Genomic DNA, 13,117 nt, shown 5'->3' with positions numbered 1-13,117 from the left:
TCAAAGCTTGTGAACACCCTAGAGACCACATTTTTGACCCAATCTTTATGAAACTTAGTCAGAATGTTAGTCTTGATGATCTTTAGGTCAAGTTCGAAACTGGGTCATGTGGGGTCAAAAACTAGGTCAGTAGGTCAGATCAAAGGAAAAGCTTGTGAACACTAGAGACCACACTTTTGACCCAATCTTTATGAAACTTGATCAAAATGTAAGTCTTGATGATCTTTAGGTCAAGTTCGAAACTGGGTCATGTGGGGTCAAAAACTGGGTCAGTAGGTCAGATCAAAGGAAAAGCTTGTGAACAGTCTAGAGACCACGTTTTTGACCCAATCTTTATGAAACTTGGTCAGAATGTACGTCTTGATAATCTCTAAGTCAGGTTCAAAACTGGGTCAAGTAGGCTCAAAAACTGGGTCAGTAGGGCAGATCAAAGGAAAAGCTTGTGAACATTCTAGAGACCACAATTGTGCCCCAATCTTTATGAAACTTGATCAGAATATTAGTTTTGATGATCTCTAAGTCAAGTTTGAAACTGGGTCAAGTGGGTTCAAAAACTAGGTCAGTAAGTCAGATCAGTGGGAAAGCTTGTGAACACTCTAGAGACCACATTTGTGACCCAATCTTTATGAAACTTGGTCAGAATGTTAGTCTTGATGATCTCTAGGTCAGATTCGAAACTGGGTCATGTTGGATTAAAAACTAGGTCACCTGGACAAATCAAAGGAAAAGCTTGTGAACACTCTAGAAGTTTGAATCTGGGTCATGTGGGGTCAAAAACTAGGTCACTAGGCCAGATCAAAGGAAAATCTTTTCAACACTAGAGACTACAGTTTAAGTTTGAAACTTGTGAGAATTAGTCAGAATGTTTGTTCGAATCTGGATCATGTGGGGTTATAAACTAGGTCACCCGGTCCAGTCAAAGGAAAAGCTTGTGAACACTCTGTAGAGGCCACAGTTGTAACCAAATCTTTATGAAATTTAGTCAGAATGTTTGTCTTGATGATCTTTAGGTCAGGTTCAACTCTTGGTCATGTGGGGTCAAAAACTAGGTCAGTAGGCCAGATCAACTCTGGTGAGCGATATTTAGGGCCATCATGGCCCTCTTGTTTATTACTGGCTGTAGGGAAAATCTGTGGTACAACATGCTTGTTACATCCAATTTCTAGGTGTATTTTGACCTATCTGTACCTGATAAGGATTTTTGTATGAACTAAGATGTCCGTCGTCCGTCAACAAATTGTAAAAAATCTTCTTCAGAACCACTGGGCAGATTTACACAAAACTTCACAGGAATGATCCTTGGGTGGCCCGATTTCAAAATTGCCCAAAGAATTTAATTCCATGCAGAAAGGAAAAACTTTGATAATCTTCTTGTCAGAAACTCAGGGGGAGACATATTGGTTTTGCCCTGTCCGTCCGTCCGTATGTCACACGTCATTTCCGGTCAATAACTGGAGAACCATTTTTCTTGCCTACCTAGCGGGGAAAGTATACATTTGTCGGAGCACGCGCTGGGTATAGATATTCCTGTCTTTCCCTAGGGAAAACCCTTGTCTAAAGTAGCATGCACTAAGGTGACGTCACATTGTACTGACACTATTGTGACGTCATAAACTATATAGGTAATGTCAGGAAATACCCAAATCTATTTGTCTCCACGATCTATTTTGAACGTGATAGGCAAGAAAAATGATCTAACATGTCTGCCTGTGTAAGGCTGCTGTTTTCCCAACCCTCGGGACAGTTTGGATAAAACATCTCGCTAACGCTCGGTTTTCCATTCCACACTGTCCCTCGGGTAGGGAAAACCCCGTCTTACACAGGCAGGCATGTAAGGTCCTTGTAGGCCTAGAACCTTCAAACTTGATAGGGTGGTAGGGATGCTGGAGTAGACGACCCCTATTGTTTTTGGGGTCACTCCATCAAAGGACAAGGTCACAGGGGCTTGAACATATAAAACCATTTCCGATCAATGACTTGAGAACCACTTGACCAAGAATAATGAAACTTAATAGAATGATTGGTCGAGCAGAGTAGATGACCCTATTGTTTTTTGGGGGCACTCCGTTAAAGGTCAAGGTCACAGGGGCCTGAACATTGAAAACCATTTCCGATCAATAACTTGAGTACCACTTGACCCAGAATGTTGAAGCTTCATAGGATGATTGTTAATGCAAAGTAGATGACCCCTATTGATTTTGAGGTCACTCTGTTAAAGGTCAATGTCACAGGGGCCTGAACATTGAAAACCGTTTCCAGTCAGTAACTTGAGAACTACTTGACCCTGAATGTTGAAACTTCATAGGATGATTGGTCATGCAGAGTAGATGACCTCTATTGATTTTGGGGTCACTCTGTTAAAGGTCACAGGGCCTGAACATGGAAAACCTTTTCCGATCAGTAACTTGAAGACCACTTGACCCAGAATATTAAAACTTCATAGAATGATTGGACATGCAGGGTAAATGACCCCAATTAATTTTTGGGTCACTCTATTAAAGGCCAAGGTCAAGGGGCCTGAACATTGAAAACAGTTTCCAGTCAGTAACTTGAGAACCAATTAATCCAGAATGTTGAAACTTAATAGCATGATTGGTCATGCAGAGTAGATGACCCCTATCGATTTTGGGGTCACTCTGTTAAAGGTCAAGGTCACAGGGGCCTGAACATGGAAAACAATTTCCGATCAATAACTTGCGAACCACTTGACCCAGAATGTTGAAATTTCATAGGATGATTGATCATGCAGAGTAGATGACCTCTAATGATTTTTGGATCTCTCTATTAAAGATCAAGGTCACAGCGGCCTGTTCATATAAAATCAATTCCGGACATTAACTTGAGAACGACTTGACCTAGAATGTTGAAATTTAATAGGATGATTGGATATGCAGAGTAGATGACCCCTATTGATTTTGAGGTCACTTGATCAAATGTTAAGGTCACAGGAGCGTGAACAGTAAATTGACAACCACTAGGCCAAGAATGTTGAAACTTAACGAGATGACTGGACATGTCAAGTGGATGATCCCTATTGCAGCCAACCATCAGTGTCTCTTTGACTTTTGCTCCTGACCCCTATTGACTTCTTGCCAATACGACCTTGCATTGGAGGAGACAAGCGCGTGTTTACAAAAGCATCTTCTAGTTTCAAAAATCTTCTTCAAAACCACTGGGAAGATTTACACTGAACTTCACAGAAATGATCCTTGGGTGCCCCTATCAAAATTGCCCAAATAATTGAAATCCATCCGGAACTCTGGTTGCCATGGCAACCGAAAGGAAATTCTTTGAAAATCTTCTTGTCCAAAACCACAGTAGCTAGAGCTTTGATATTTGGTATGCGGCATCATTTAATGGTCCTCTAACAAGTTAGTTCAAATTATCCCCTAGGGTCAAATATGGCCCCGCCCTGGGGTCATATTGTTTACATAGACTTACATAGGAAAATCTTTTGTGTACCGAAACAAAATTTGACATTGACATTGACCTAGTGACCTACTTTCACATTTTTGAAGGTACAGGCTTTAAATTTGGACCACATGCATAAGTTTATGTTCCGAAATGAAATGTGACCTTGATTTTGACCTAGTGACTTTCTTTTACATTTCATAAGCTACAGCCTTCAAATTTTGACCACATGCATAGTTTTGTGTACCGAAATGAACTTTGACCTTGAGACTGACCTAGTGACCTACTTTCACATTTCTGAAACTACATGCTTCAAATTTGGACCTCTTGGATAGTTTCGTGTTGTGAATTGAAATTTGACCTTGATTTTTACCTAGTACCTACTTTCACATTTCTCGAGCTGCATCCTTCCAGTTTGAAGCACATGCATTGTCTTGTGTATCAAAATTAACTTTGACCTTGAAATTGTTCTAGTGACCTATTTTTACATTTCTCAAGCTACAGCTTTCAAATTTGGACCACATGCATATACCATACGCACAGTTTTGTGTACTGAAATGAACATGACCTTGATTTTGACCTTGAGTTAGTCTTGAAATTTGAAAAATCTTGAAAAATGGCTCAGTGGTGGGCGCCAAGATCACTCTGTGATCTCTTGTTCATGTAAAAATCCAGCTGAAATAGATGTCTGTGTAAAAGGGTGGAGGAAATTATAGCTTTTAACCCAATACGAAATAATAACTTTGCAAATATGACTTCTGTTATTTTGACTGGGGCAGTCTTTTTAAGAAAGGCATGCAGGAGTTGCTTCTCTTCAACTTCTGAAATCTCTAGTCTACCAATAGGTGAGGGAGATCACTGCGTATAAGATTGAAGAGAAGAACTATCATTTTATTAGTCCGATTTATTTCTAAATCATCAACTTCTGTCCAAATACTTATGCGGCATTATCGTTAATTTAGCACATTTAAATGCACAGCAACCGAAAATTGCATTTGTAAAACATTAACCAAAAACAAACTATGTGCAGTAAGATGTGCATAATGCCACTTTAATTAATGCTGTTAAAAATTATGCAAAATCCAAATCAACAAAAGCATGACAAACAGGAACAACCAAATTTACACTTCTTTGACCAAAGATAATTACGAAGGAGATAAAATCAGTTGATGTACCAGAAAACAAAACAAAAAAAAAAACGGTTTGCATAAACTGAATGAAATGAACGAAACATACACATGAAATTAAAAAAAAGATTTTCCAACTTTAGTTTAAAGGTCATTCTATTCTTTTAGAGGGTCCATCAAGTAATACAAAAGATGATGATAATGATGACGAACATTTGTATGAGAGTTTACCGGAAAATGACGATGACGACGGTGATGATGGTGCGGATTATAAGTTTGGCATTATAACTGTGTCTGTTCAGCAAGGTGACATTACAGCAGAGGATGCAGACTGCATCGTGAATAGCTCAAACGAGGCACTTGATTTAAGTCGAGGTAAGCGTAAGTGCAGTGTAGAAAGAGTAAAAGAAGTTAAGGTAAGAATAAAATCCTTACAAATATATGAAATAAAACAGTAGATTTAACTCTTGTTAAAAGTAAGTAGATTGTAAAAAGATCAAAGTAAAACCTGGATTTAGTTCAAATGAGAATGAATGACTTGTAAAGCTCAAATGAATCTTTGGATATAAATAAATGTATAAATACTATAGATTTGGAAATAAACTTTTGCTATATTCATCTAAATGCTGCATATTCGATGTTCTTACAATGTATTTTTCGTCATATTCTGTTAAAAATGGTTGTTTTCCTAATACATTTAAGATAAAAACAACATTGAATTTCGTCTACAGTTTCTGATGAGGGTTTTCCGGTTTATAAAAAAACCCGAAATTCCCGTCGTTAAACATCACGTGATTATCAATAGTTCGCAAATGTATAGGTATCGCACACATTATTCCGATTTAAAATAAAAGCCATAAAACGAAGTAAGTATACTTAGTACGTTTACGATGCAGTCAGTGATTTCTCTTGACCTAGTGCGGTACGGTATACGTAGTATACTTTTTCGTTGTGAGTTCGGTTCCCAGATACCCTCCACCTTTAATATGATCTAATATTTTTTTTTAAGTTTTCCTGTGATATTTTTGAACCTGTAAGGGTAAGTTTTATAACAATCTTACACTTTACTTTTATAAAAGCATTGCCCGGCCATAATTTTAGAATTGGTTGATTTCTAGATACATGTACTGCCCATTTTATACGAAAATAAGAAACAAAACAATAAACTAGAAACCAGAGAAAAACATAAATTATGTAATACAAGCTGAAAAAATGGGGATCGGCCTCCCGGCGAAAAGGTATAATACAAATACAATAACCGCTCGGCCAATTAGGAATCGCTGACTAAATCGTAAACTTAGTGTACTTATCACCAATGATAACGTGATTCCGCCGAAATGCGAAAACGAGGCCATTTCGTGATAAGTGATAAAATAACAATTCATAAGCTTGCACATTATTGACCACTGGCACCAGACTAGAAAGAACATGCCTCTGTACATGTTATACCCTAGCCCTAGGTGTTCTATAAGAACTATGGTCATGAGGATCTGTGTATGAAAAGAATTGGAACCACTGCCTTACCCTTGCATGCTCGTAAGAGGCGACCAGTAGGGTCTTTACACTTGGTTTTGCTGTAACTCTGTGATTCCAGCAGGTGTGCAAATTTTGATTCCATACCTTTTGTTTTTATTCCGATGTAATGAGATATGAAACCAAAATTTGTAGTCCTGTTTTGCGCCATATAACCTATACTGTGTTGGTGCGCCGAAAAAACCCCAAATAAATAAATAAATAAATGAATGGGAAATTAAAAATATACTAACCCATTACAATCGCGTATTTCATACATAAAACACGCAGTTCGGTAAATGTGTACTATGTATATTGAATAAGTGGAAATTTTACTATCCATTGTGTACCGGTCACATTTCTTCAATATTTCTTATACTAGAGAAATAACGCGTATTTTATAGTTTTTTCAACGTTACACAAAAAACTTGGCTAACTTTCCTGGTGAAGTCTAGATTACAAAACCATTCTGATTGGCTGATGTGAAAATGTATTTCAGTCGTCAATTAACTACACACGTGTATGCTAAAATCTGTATATAAACAGAACAGATGTATACACCAATGTATGACTTCAAATTCAAAATCATTTCTAAAATGAATTTCATTCAACATTCCGAGTTTTATTGTAAAGCTGTGAATATTTTGCATTCTGTTTTTTGTTTGTTTACATTTCGCCTAACATGTGCATACTGCTGTGACCTCTAGACCGGATGTTCATTAGGGAAGTTCACGCAGGTTTTTCTGTATCGTCGACGAAAGCATAAAATATGTGGAGTATCTCTGCATCAATGTGACTGGTGTAACATCGAAGATAAATTCTCGCTTTTTCAATATTCTATGTACCCATTCACCGAACTGCGCGTTTTAGGTGAGAAATATGCAATTGAAATGGGTTAGTGCACTTTCCCGTTCATGACCATGGTTCTTATAGAATACCTAGGGGTAGAGTATAACATGTACAGAAGCATTTCCTTTCTGATCTGATGCCAGTGTTATTGACAAGTAAATTTTAGTATTTGTTTCATTTTAACTATGCACTAAGCATGCAGCAACATAGGCCAGTAGGGTAAAATGCAGATAACACTCGCGCACCGCCTCGGTACCCTAGTGGTAGAGCATCCGCTTCAAGTGCGGGAGGTCGTTGGTTCACTGCTACAAGTAAATACGGTCGTTTATATGACTGAAATATTGTTGACAAAGACGTTAAACACACGCACGCACGCACGCACGCACGCATATTTGCATATATGTCTTTATATACAATGATATTATGGTAATTATTCGCTTAATTGCATTCATTTAATTAATATCATTTTTGATTTAATTTTAAACTTTTCTATTCTGCCTTATCGGCTTTAAATTTTTCTCTGTCGTGTTGTCACAGAGCACAGGAGGAAATCTAAATTTTCAGGGGCGGCAAATTCAATTGTCCGTATTGCCCAGGTTGTCCCAAAGCTTGTACGGACAAGTGTAATTTGACTAGAATTTACTATATAACTATCATACGGACAAGTACAAAATAGCAATTGACAAAAACGGACAAGCAATTCAAACTCAGATTTCGCCGCCCCTGATTTTTTATGCAAACAAAAATGAAATAAGAATTAAATGTCGATGCTGAGTTTCGAACCCACACGGCAAAATATCTATTTAACGTGAACAGTATGCATTACCTCTGAGCTAATTTGTAATTGGTACGAAGATTTTAACATCTAAGAAAAATGTTGATTTCCCTATGTTCCATTTTAATCTATTTATAACCATGTTTGTATATATCATAGGGGCATAGTATTGACCTAATTGTATTTCACTTGCTCTGCCTATAGTTCGGGTTTGCTTAGAGCGATGTTGTCTACTTTTAATAACGGAACGGTCCGCTATTTAGGTAGTGTTATTTGGAACGATAGTGGTTCTTACCTAAATAAATAAGGCAAAGTAAATCATGCTGACTTCCCTTATCGGTAGACGCTTTTATAAATTGACCAACAATACATGCGCACTTTTGGTTTGCTACCCACATACTACAGTTCGATTAATAGGTCATACGTGGTTACATGTTCTCAAACCAAAATTTCTCTACTTACAAACTGACCTTTTAACACGACCGTTTGAAAAACGGGACGTATTATGGGAACGCCCCTGGCGGGCGGTTTGGCGGATGTGCGGGCGGGCTTGGCGTCCAAAGACTTTATCCGAAGCATATCTTCTTCATGCATAGAGGGATTTTGATATAAATTAGCACAAATATTCACCGCCACGAGACGAGGTGTCCTGCGCAAGAACCATGTCCTTGGGTTTAAAGTCAAGGTCAAACTTAGAGACCAAAGGTCGGGTTTAAAGTCAAGGTCAAACTTAGAGACCAAAGGTCAGATACAATAATGACTTTGTCCGGAGCATTTCTTCATCATGCATGGAGGGATTTTGATGTAACTTGGCACAACTGTTCACCATCATGAAACGGAGTGTCATGCGCTGCTCCCTACTTTAGAATTACTTCCCTTTGTTGTTACTATAAAAGCTTATATTGTAACTTTTCCATTACTAGTCGTAGGGAAAAATCGAGACCACTTTTTTGTAGTACAACATGCATGTTACATCCAATTTTGAGGTGTATTTTGACCTATCGCTACCTGGTAAGGATTTTTGAGCGGACTTACAGTTGTTTTTGTTTGTTTTGTTTTTAGCTCACCTGAGCACAAAGTGCTCCAAGGTGAGCTTTTGTGATCACCCTGTGTCCGTAGTCCGTCGTCGTCCGTCCGTCCGTCGTCAACAATTTGACTGTTAACACTCTAGAGGTCACATTTTTTGCCTAATCCTAATGAAACTTGGTCAGAATGGTACCCTCAATAAAATTTTATACGAATTCGATATTGGGTCATCTGGGGTCAAAAACTAAGTCACCAGGTCTAATCAAAGGAAAAGCATGTTAACACTCTAGAGGTCACATTTTTTGCCCAATCTTAATGAAATATGGTCAGAATGTTACCCTCAATAAAATCTTGGACGAGTTCGAGGTTGGGTCATCTGGGGTCAAAACTAAGTCACCAGGTCTAATCAAAGGAAAAGCTTGTTAACACTCTAGAGGTTACAGTTTTGACCCAATCTTAATGAAACTTGGTCAGAATGTTACCCTCAATAAAATCTTGGACGAGTTCGATATTGGATCATCTGGGTTCAAAAACTAGGTCACCAGGTCAGATCAAAGGAAAAGCTTGTTAACACTGTAGAGGCCACATTTATGACTTCATCTTCATGAAACTTGTTCAGAATGTTAATATTGGTGATCTTAAGGTCCAGTTTGAATCTTGGTCATGTAGGGTCAAAAACTAGGTCACCTGGTCAGATCAAAGGAAAAGCTAGTTTACACTGTAGAGGCCACATTTATGACCATATCTTAATGAAACTTGGTCAAAATATTAATCTTAATGATCTATAGGTCAGGTTCAAATCTGGGTCAGTTGGAGTCAAAAACTAGGTCACCAGGTCAGATCAAAGGAAAAGCCTGTTAACAGTCTAGAGGCCACATTTATGACTGTATCTTCATGAAACTTAGTCAGAATGTTAAACTTGATGCTCTTTAGGATAAGTTCGAATCTGGGTCATGTCGGGTCAAAAATTAGGTTACCGGGTCAAATGAAAGGAAAAGCTAGTTAACACTTTAGAGGCTTAATTTATGATCATATCCTAATGAAACTATGTCAGAATGTTAATCTTGATGATCTTTAGGTCAAGTTTAAATCTGGGTCAGCTATTATCAAAAACTAGGTCACTAGATCAAATCAAAGGAAAAGCTTGTTAACACTCTAGAGACCACAATTATGACTGTATCTTCATGAAACTTTGTCAGATTGTTAAACTTTATGATCTTTAGGTCAAGTTAAAATCTGGGTCATATCAGGTCAAAAACTAGGTCACAGGATCAAATGAAAGGAATAGCTAGTTAACACTTTAGACACCACATTTATGACCATATCTTAATGAAACTTGGTCAGAATGTTAATCTTGAAGATCTTTAGGTCAGTAGGTCAGGTGAGCGATACAGGGCCTTCATGGCCCTCTTGTTTTAAGATTAACTTCAACAAAGTCAAAGTAGTAAGGGAATTTTACAGCATGAATAATGAACGTGATACATTATAAAAGGGTTGTAAAGCTTGTTCAGGAAATCGTAGATTTTGTAATCTAGAAAGCTCAGTTGAAGCACTTGGATTTATAGTAAACAACAACAACAACAACAACAACATTTTATTCAGCATTAAGCACCTGAAAGGTGTATATAGCCAATAATTTACAAACATATACAATTGTGAACTTGAAATGATGCATTAACACCATAAAATATAAGAGAAAGTTGTCAGAGAAGTATAACTCATACTATCCATCCTTTAAATTCTTGAATTATTTGCGAAGTATATAAATTTTGCTAAATTATTTACAGTACTTTTATTATGTTCGGACATAAGGTTTTCAAATTTAAACATATTTGGCCAATGACAATAGTATCTTTTAGAATATTTCTGTCTTAAATTTCTAAACGTAATAAAAGGGCATTTTTTTCTGGTTCACTCGAGTTGAAGTAAAAATTGACTTGTATTTTACTTTTCAGGTAAAGTTTCACAGGCATTGATGAAAAAAGGTGGCAAAAGATTAGCAAAAGAAGTTGATTCATTAAGTAAGTAGTATGCCCTAAAATCAGACTGTTGCTGCCAAAACCGCGGCAAACGGAGAGATTTGTGATTGATTTTTGCGCAGGTCGTACCTAAAAACAAAGAAAAGATGAAAATCAAACAGGGAATGCCACTTTTTCAAAACGAAACCCTCTTAAGGCAGACGTGCACACTTCTATGACCAACTAGTAACTTATGTGCTTGGTGTTCAGTATTAAGAAGATAGTTCTAGGAACTGGGTGTGTGGTATTCTGAGGCATCAAGAAAAGGTTGGGCTTTTTATTTACTGCTACAAGTAGATGCCGTCATTATTTTACTGAAAAAATATTAAAATGATCAATACGAACACACATTTCTTGCAGTAGGGCATGTGTTCACAAGAAATAAAATGATATGAATATTGATAATAACGTAGTATAAAATGCCTACTAGTTCTTTTGAATATTCAGGATAGCCAAAAGAGATGAATCATTTTATACTAACTGTTTACATGTACTTTCAGTTTCAACAATTTTAATGACATCTAGGTCAAACTGGATACTAGGTCAACTGGGGTATGAATGAAAGCTAGATGTGTGATAAAGGGCCTTCATTTACCTTTTATTATAGTTTATCTTAAACCGTTATTTCAGGACATTCAGGATTGTGTCTTTGAACGCTCAGAGTTTACCCCTTAACTTTAATTCGGGGATACTCCTCATTACTTACTAGTTCCGTCTCAGAATCTGTAATATCTAGTTCTCATAGTACTTTTGAAGAAATTGTTATCCATTACTGACGGAATAGAACTAACTCACAACTATTTGCTAAGGAATGGTGAGTAAGTGCTTTTTGTGAATCGGTTCTATCTTTAATATTCATTTCCCACCATTTACCATTAAATGAAAACTTAATGTTGTCCATGAATTAGTTATTTTATGATAAAAAGAAAAACATGTTTTTTTAATGTCTTTTTTTTTTTAGATCACCTGAGCTCGAAGTGCTCAAAGGTGAGCTTTTGTGATCGCCCTGTGTCCGTCGTCGTCGTCGTCAACAATTTGACTGTTAATACTCTAAGAGGTCACAATTTTGGCCTAAACTTAATGAAACTTGGTCAGAATGTTACTCTCAATAAAATCTTGCACGAGTTCGATATTGGGTCATCTGGGTCGAAAACTAGGTCACCAGGTCAAATCAAAGGAAAAGCTTGTTAACACTCTAGAGGTCACAATTTTGACCCAATCTTAATGAAAGTTGGTCAGAATGTAACCTTCAATGAAATCTTGGACGAGATCGCTATTGGGTCATCTGGGGTCAAAAACTAGGTCACTAGGTCAAATCAAAGGAAAGCTTCTTAACGCTGTAGAAGCCACAGTTTTGACTGTTTCTTCATGAAACTTCGTCAGAATGTTAAACGTGATGATCTTAAGGTCCAGGTTGAATCTGGGTCATGTAGGTTAAAAAACTAGGTCATCAGGTTAAATCAAAGGAAAAGCTAGTTAACACACCAGAGGCCACATTTATGACCATATCTTAGTGAAACTTGGTCAGAATGTTAATCTTGATGATCTATAGGTCAGATTCAAATCTGGGTCAGGTGGGATGAAAAAATTGGGTCACTAGGTCAAATCAAAGGAAAAGCTTGTTAACACTCTTGAGGCCACATTTATGACTGTATCTTTATGAAACTTAGTCAGAATGTTAATCTTGATAAATTTTAGGTCAAATTCAAATCTTGGTCAGGTGGGGTGAAAAACTAGGTCACTAGGTCAAATCAAAGGAAAAGCTTGTTAATACTCTAGAGGCCACATTAATGACTATATCTTCATGAAACTTAGTCAGAATGTTTATCTTGATGATCTTTAGGTAGAGTTCGAATCTGGGTGATGTAGGGTCAAAAACTAGGTCACCAGGTCAAATCAAAGGAAAAGCTAGTTAACACACCAGAGGCCACATTTATGACCATATCTTAATAAACATGGTCAGAATGTTATCTTGATGATCTATAGGTCAGATTGAAATCATTAGGTCACTAGTTCAAATCAAAGGAAAAGCTTGTTAACATTCTAGATGCCACATTTATGACTGTATCTTTATGAAACTTAGCCAGAATGTTAATCTTGATGATCTTCAGGTCAGGTTCAAGTCTGGGTCATGCGGAGTCAAAAACTAGGTCACTAGTTTAAATCAAAGGAAAAGCTAGTTATCACCCCAGAGGCCACATTTATGACATTATTTTAATGAAACTTGGTCAGAATTTTAATCTTGATGATCTTTAGGTCAAATTCAAATCTTGGTCAGGTGGGGGTGAAAAACTAGGTCACTAGGTCAAATCAAAAGAAAAGCTTGTTAACACTCTAATGGCCAATTTATGACTGTATCTTCATGTAACTTAGTCAGAATATTAATCTTGATGATCTTT

The 13,117-nt window shown here is 37.1% G+C and overlaps 1 protein-coding gene across 1 annotated transcript in view; it reads left to right on the top strand.

Annotated features, from left to right (window-relative positions):
* LOC123547551 (protein mono-ADP-ribosyltransferase PARP14-like) overlaps positions 1 to 13,117 on the top strand; it is a 97,661-nt gene that overhangs the window by 26,813 nt on the left and 57,731 nt on the right. The window contains exons 2-3 of the mRNA XM_053551820.1: positions 4,707 to 4,913; positions 10,656 to 10,721. Of these exons, the coding sequence (XP_053407795.1) occupies positions 10,676 to 10,721 (46 nt within the window). The 5' untranslated portion in view covers positions 4,707 to 4,913; positions 10,656 to 10,675. The remainder of the gene's footprint in view (positions 1 to 4,706; positions 4,914 to 10,655; positions 10,722 to 13,117) is intronic.

Source organism: Mercenaria mercenaria, chromosome 9, assembly GCF_021730395.1.
Source record: "Mercenaria mercenaria strain notata chromosome 9, MADL_Memer_1, whole genome shotgun sequence".
Taxonomy (NCBI): domain Eukaryota; kingdom Metazoa; phylum Mollusca; class Bivalvia; order Venerida; family Veneridae; genus Mercenaria; species Mercenaria mercenaria.
This window is presented reverse-complemented; position numbering and strand designations above follow the sequence as displayed.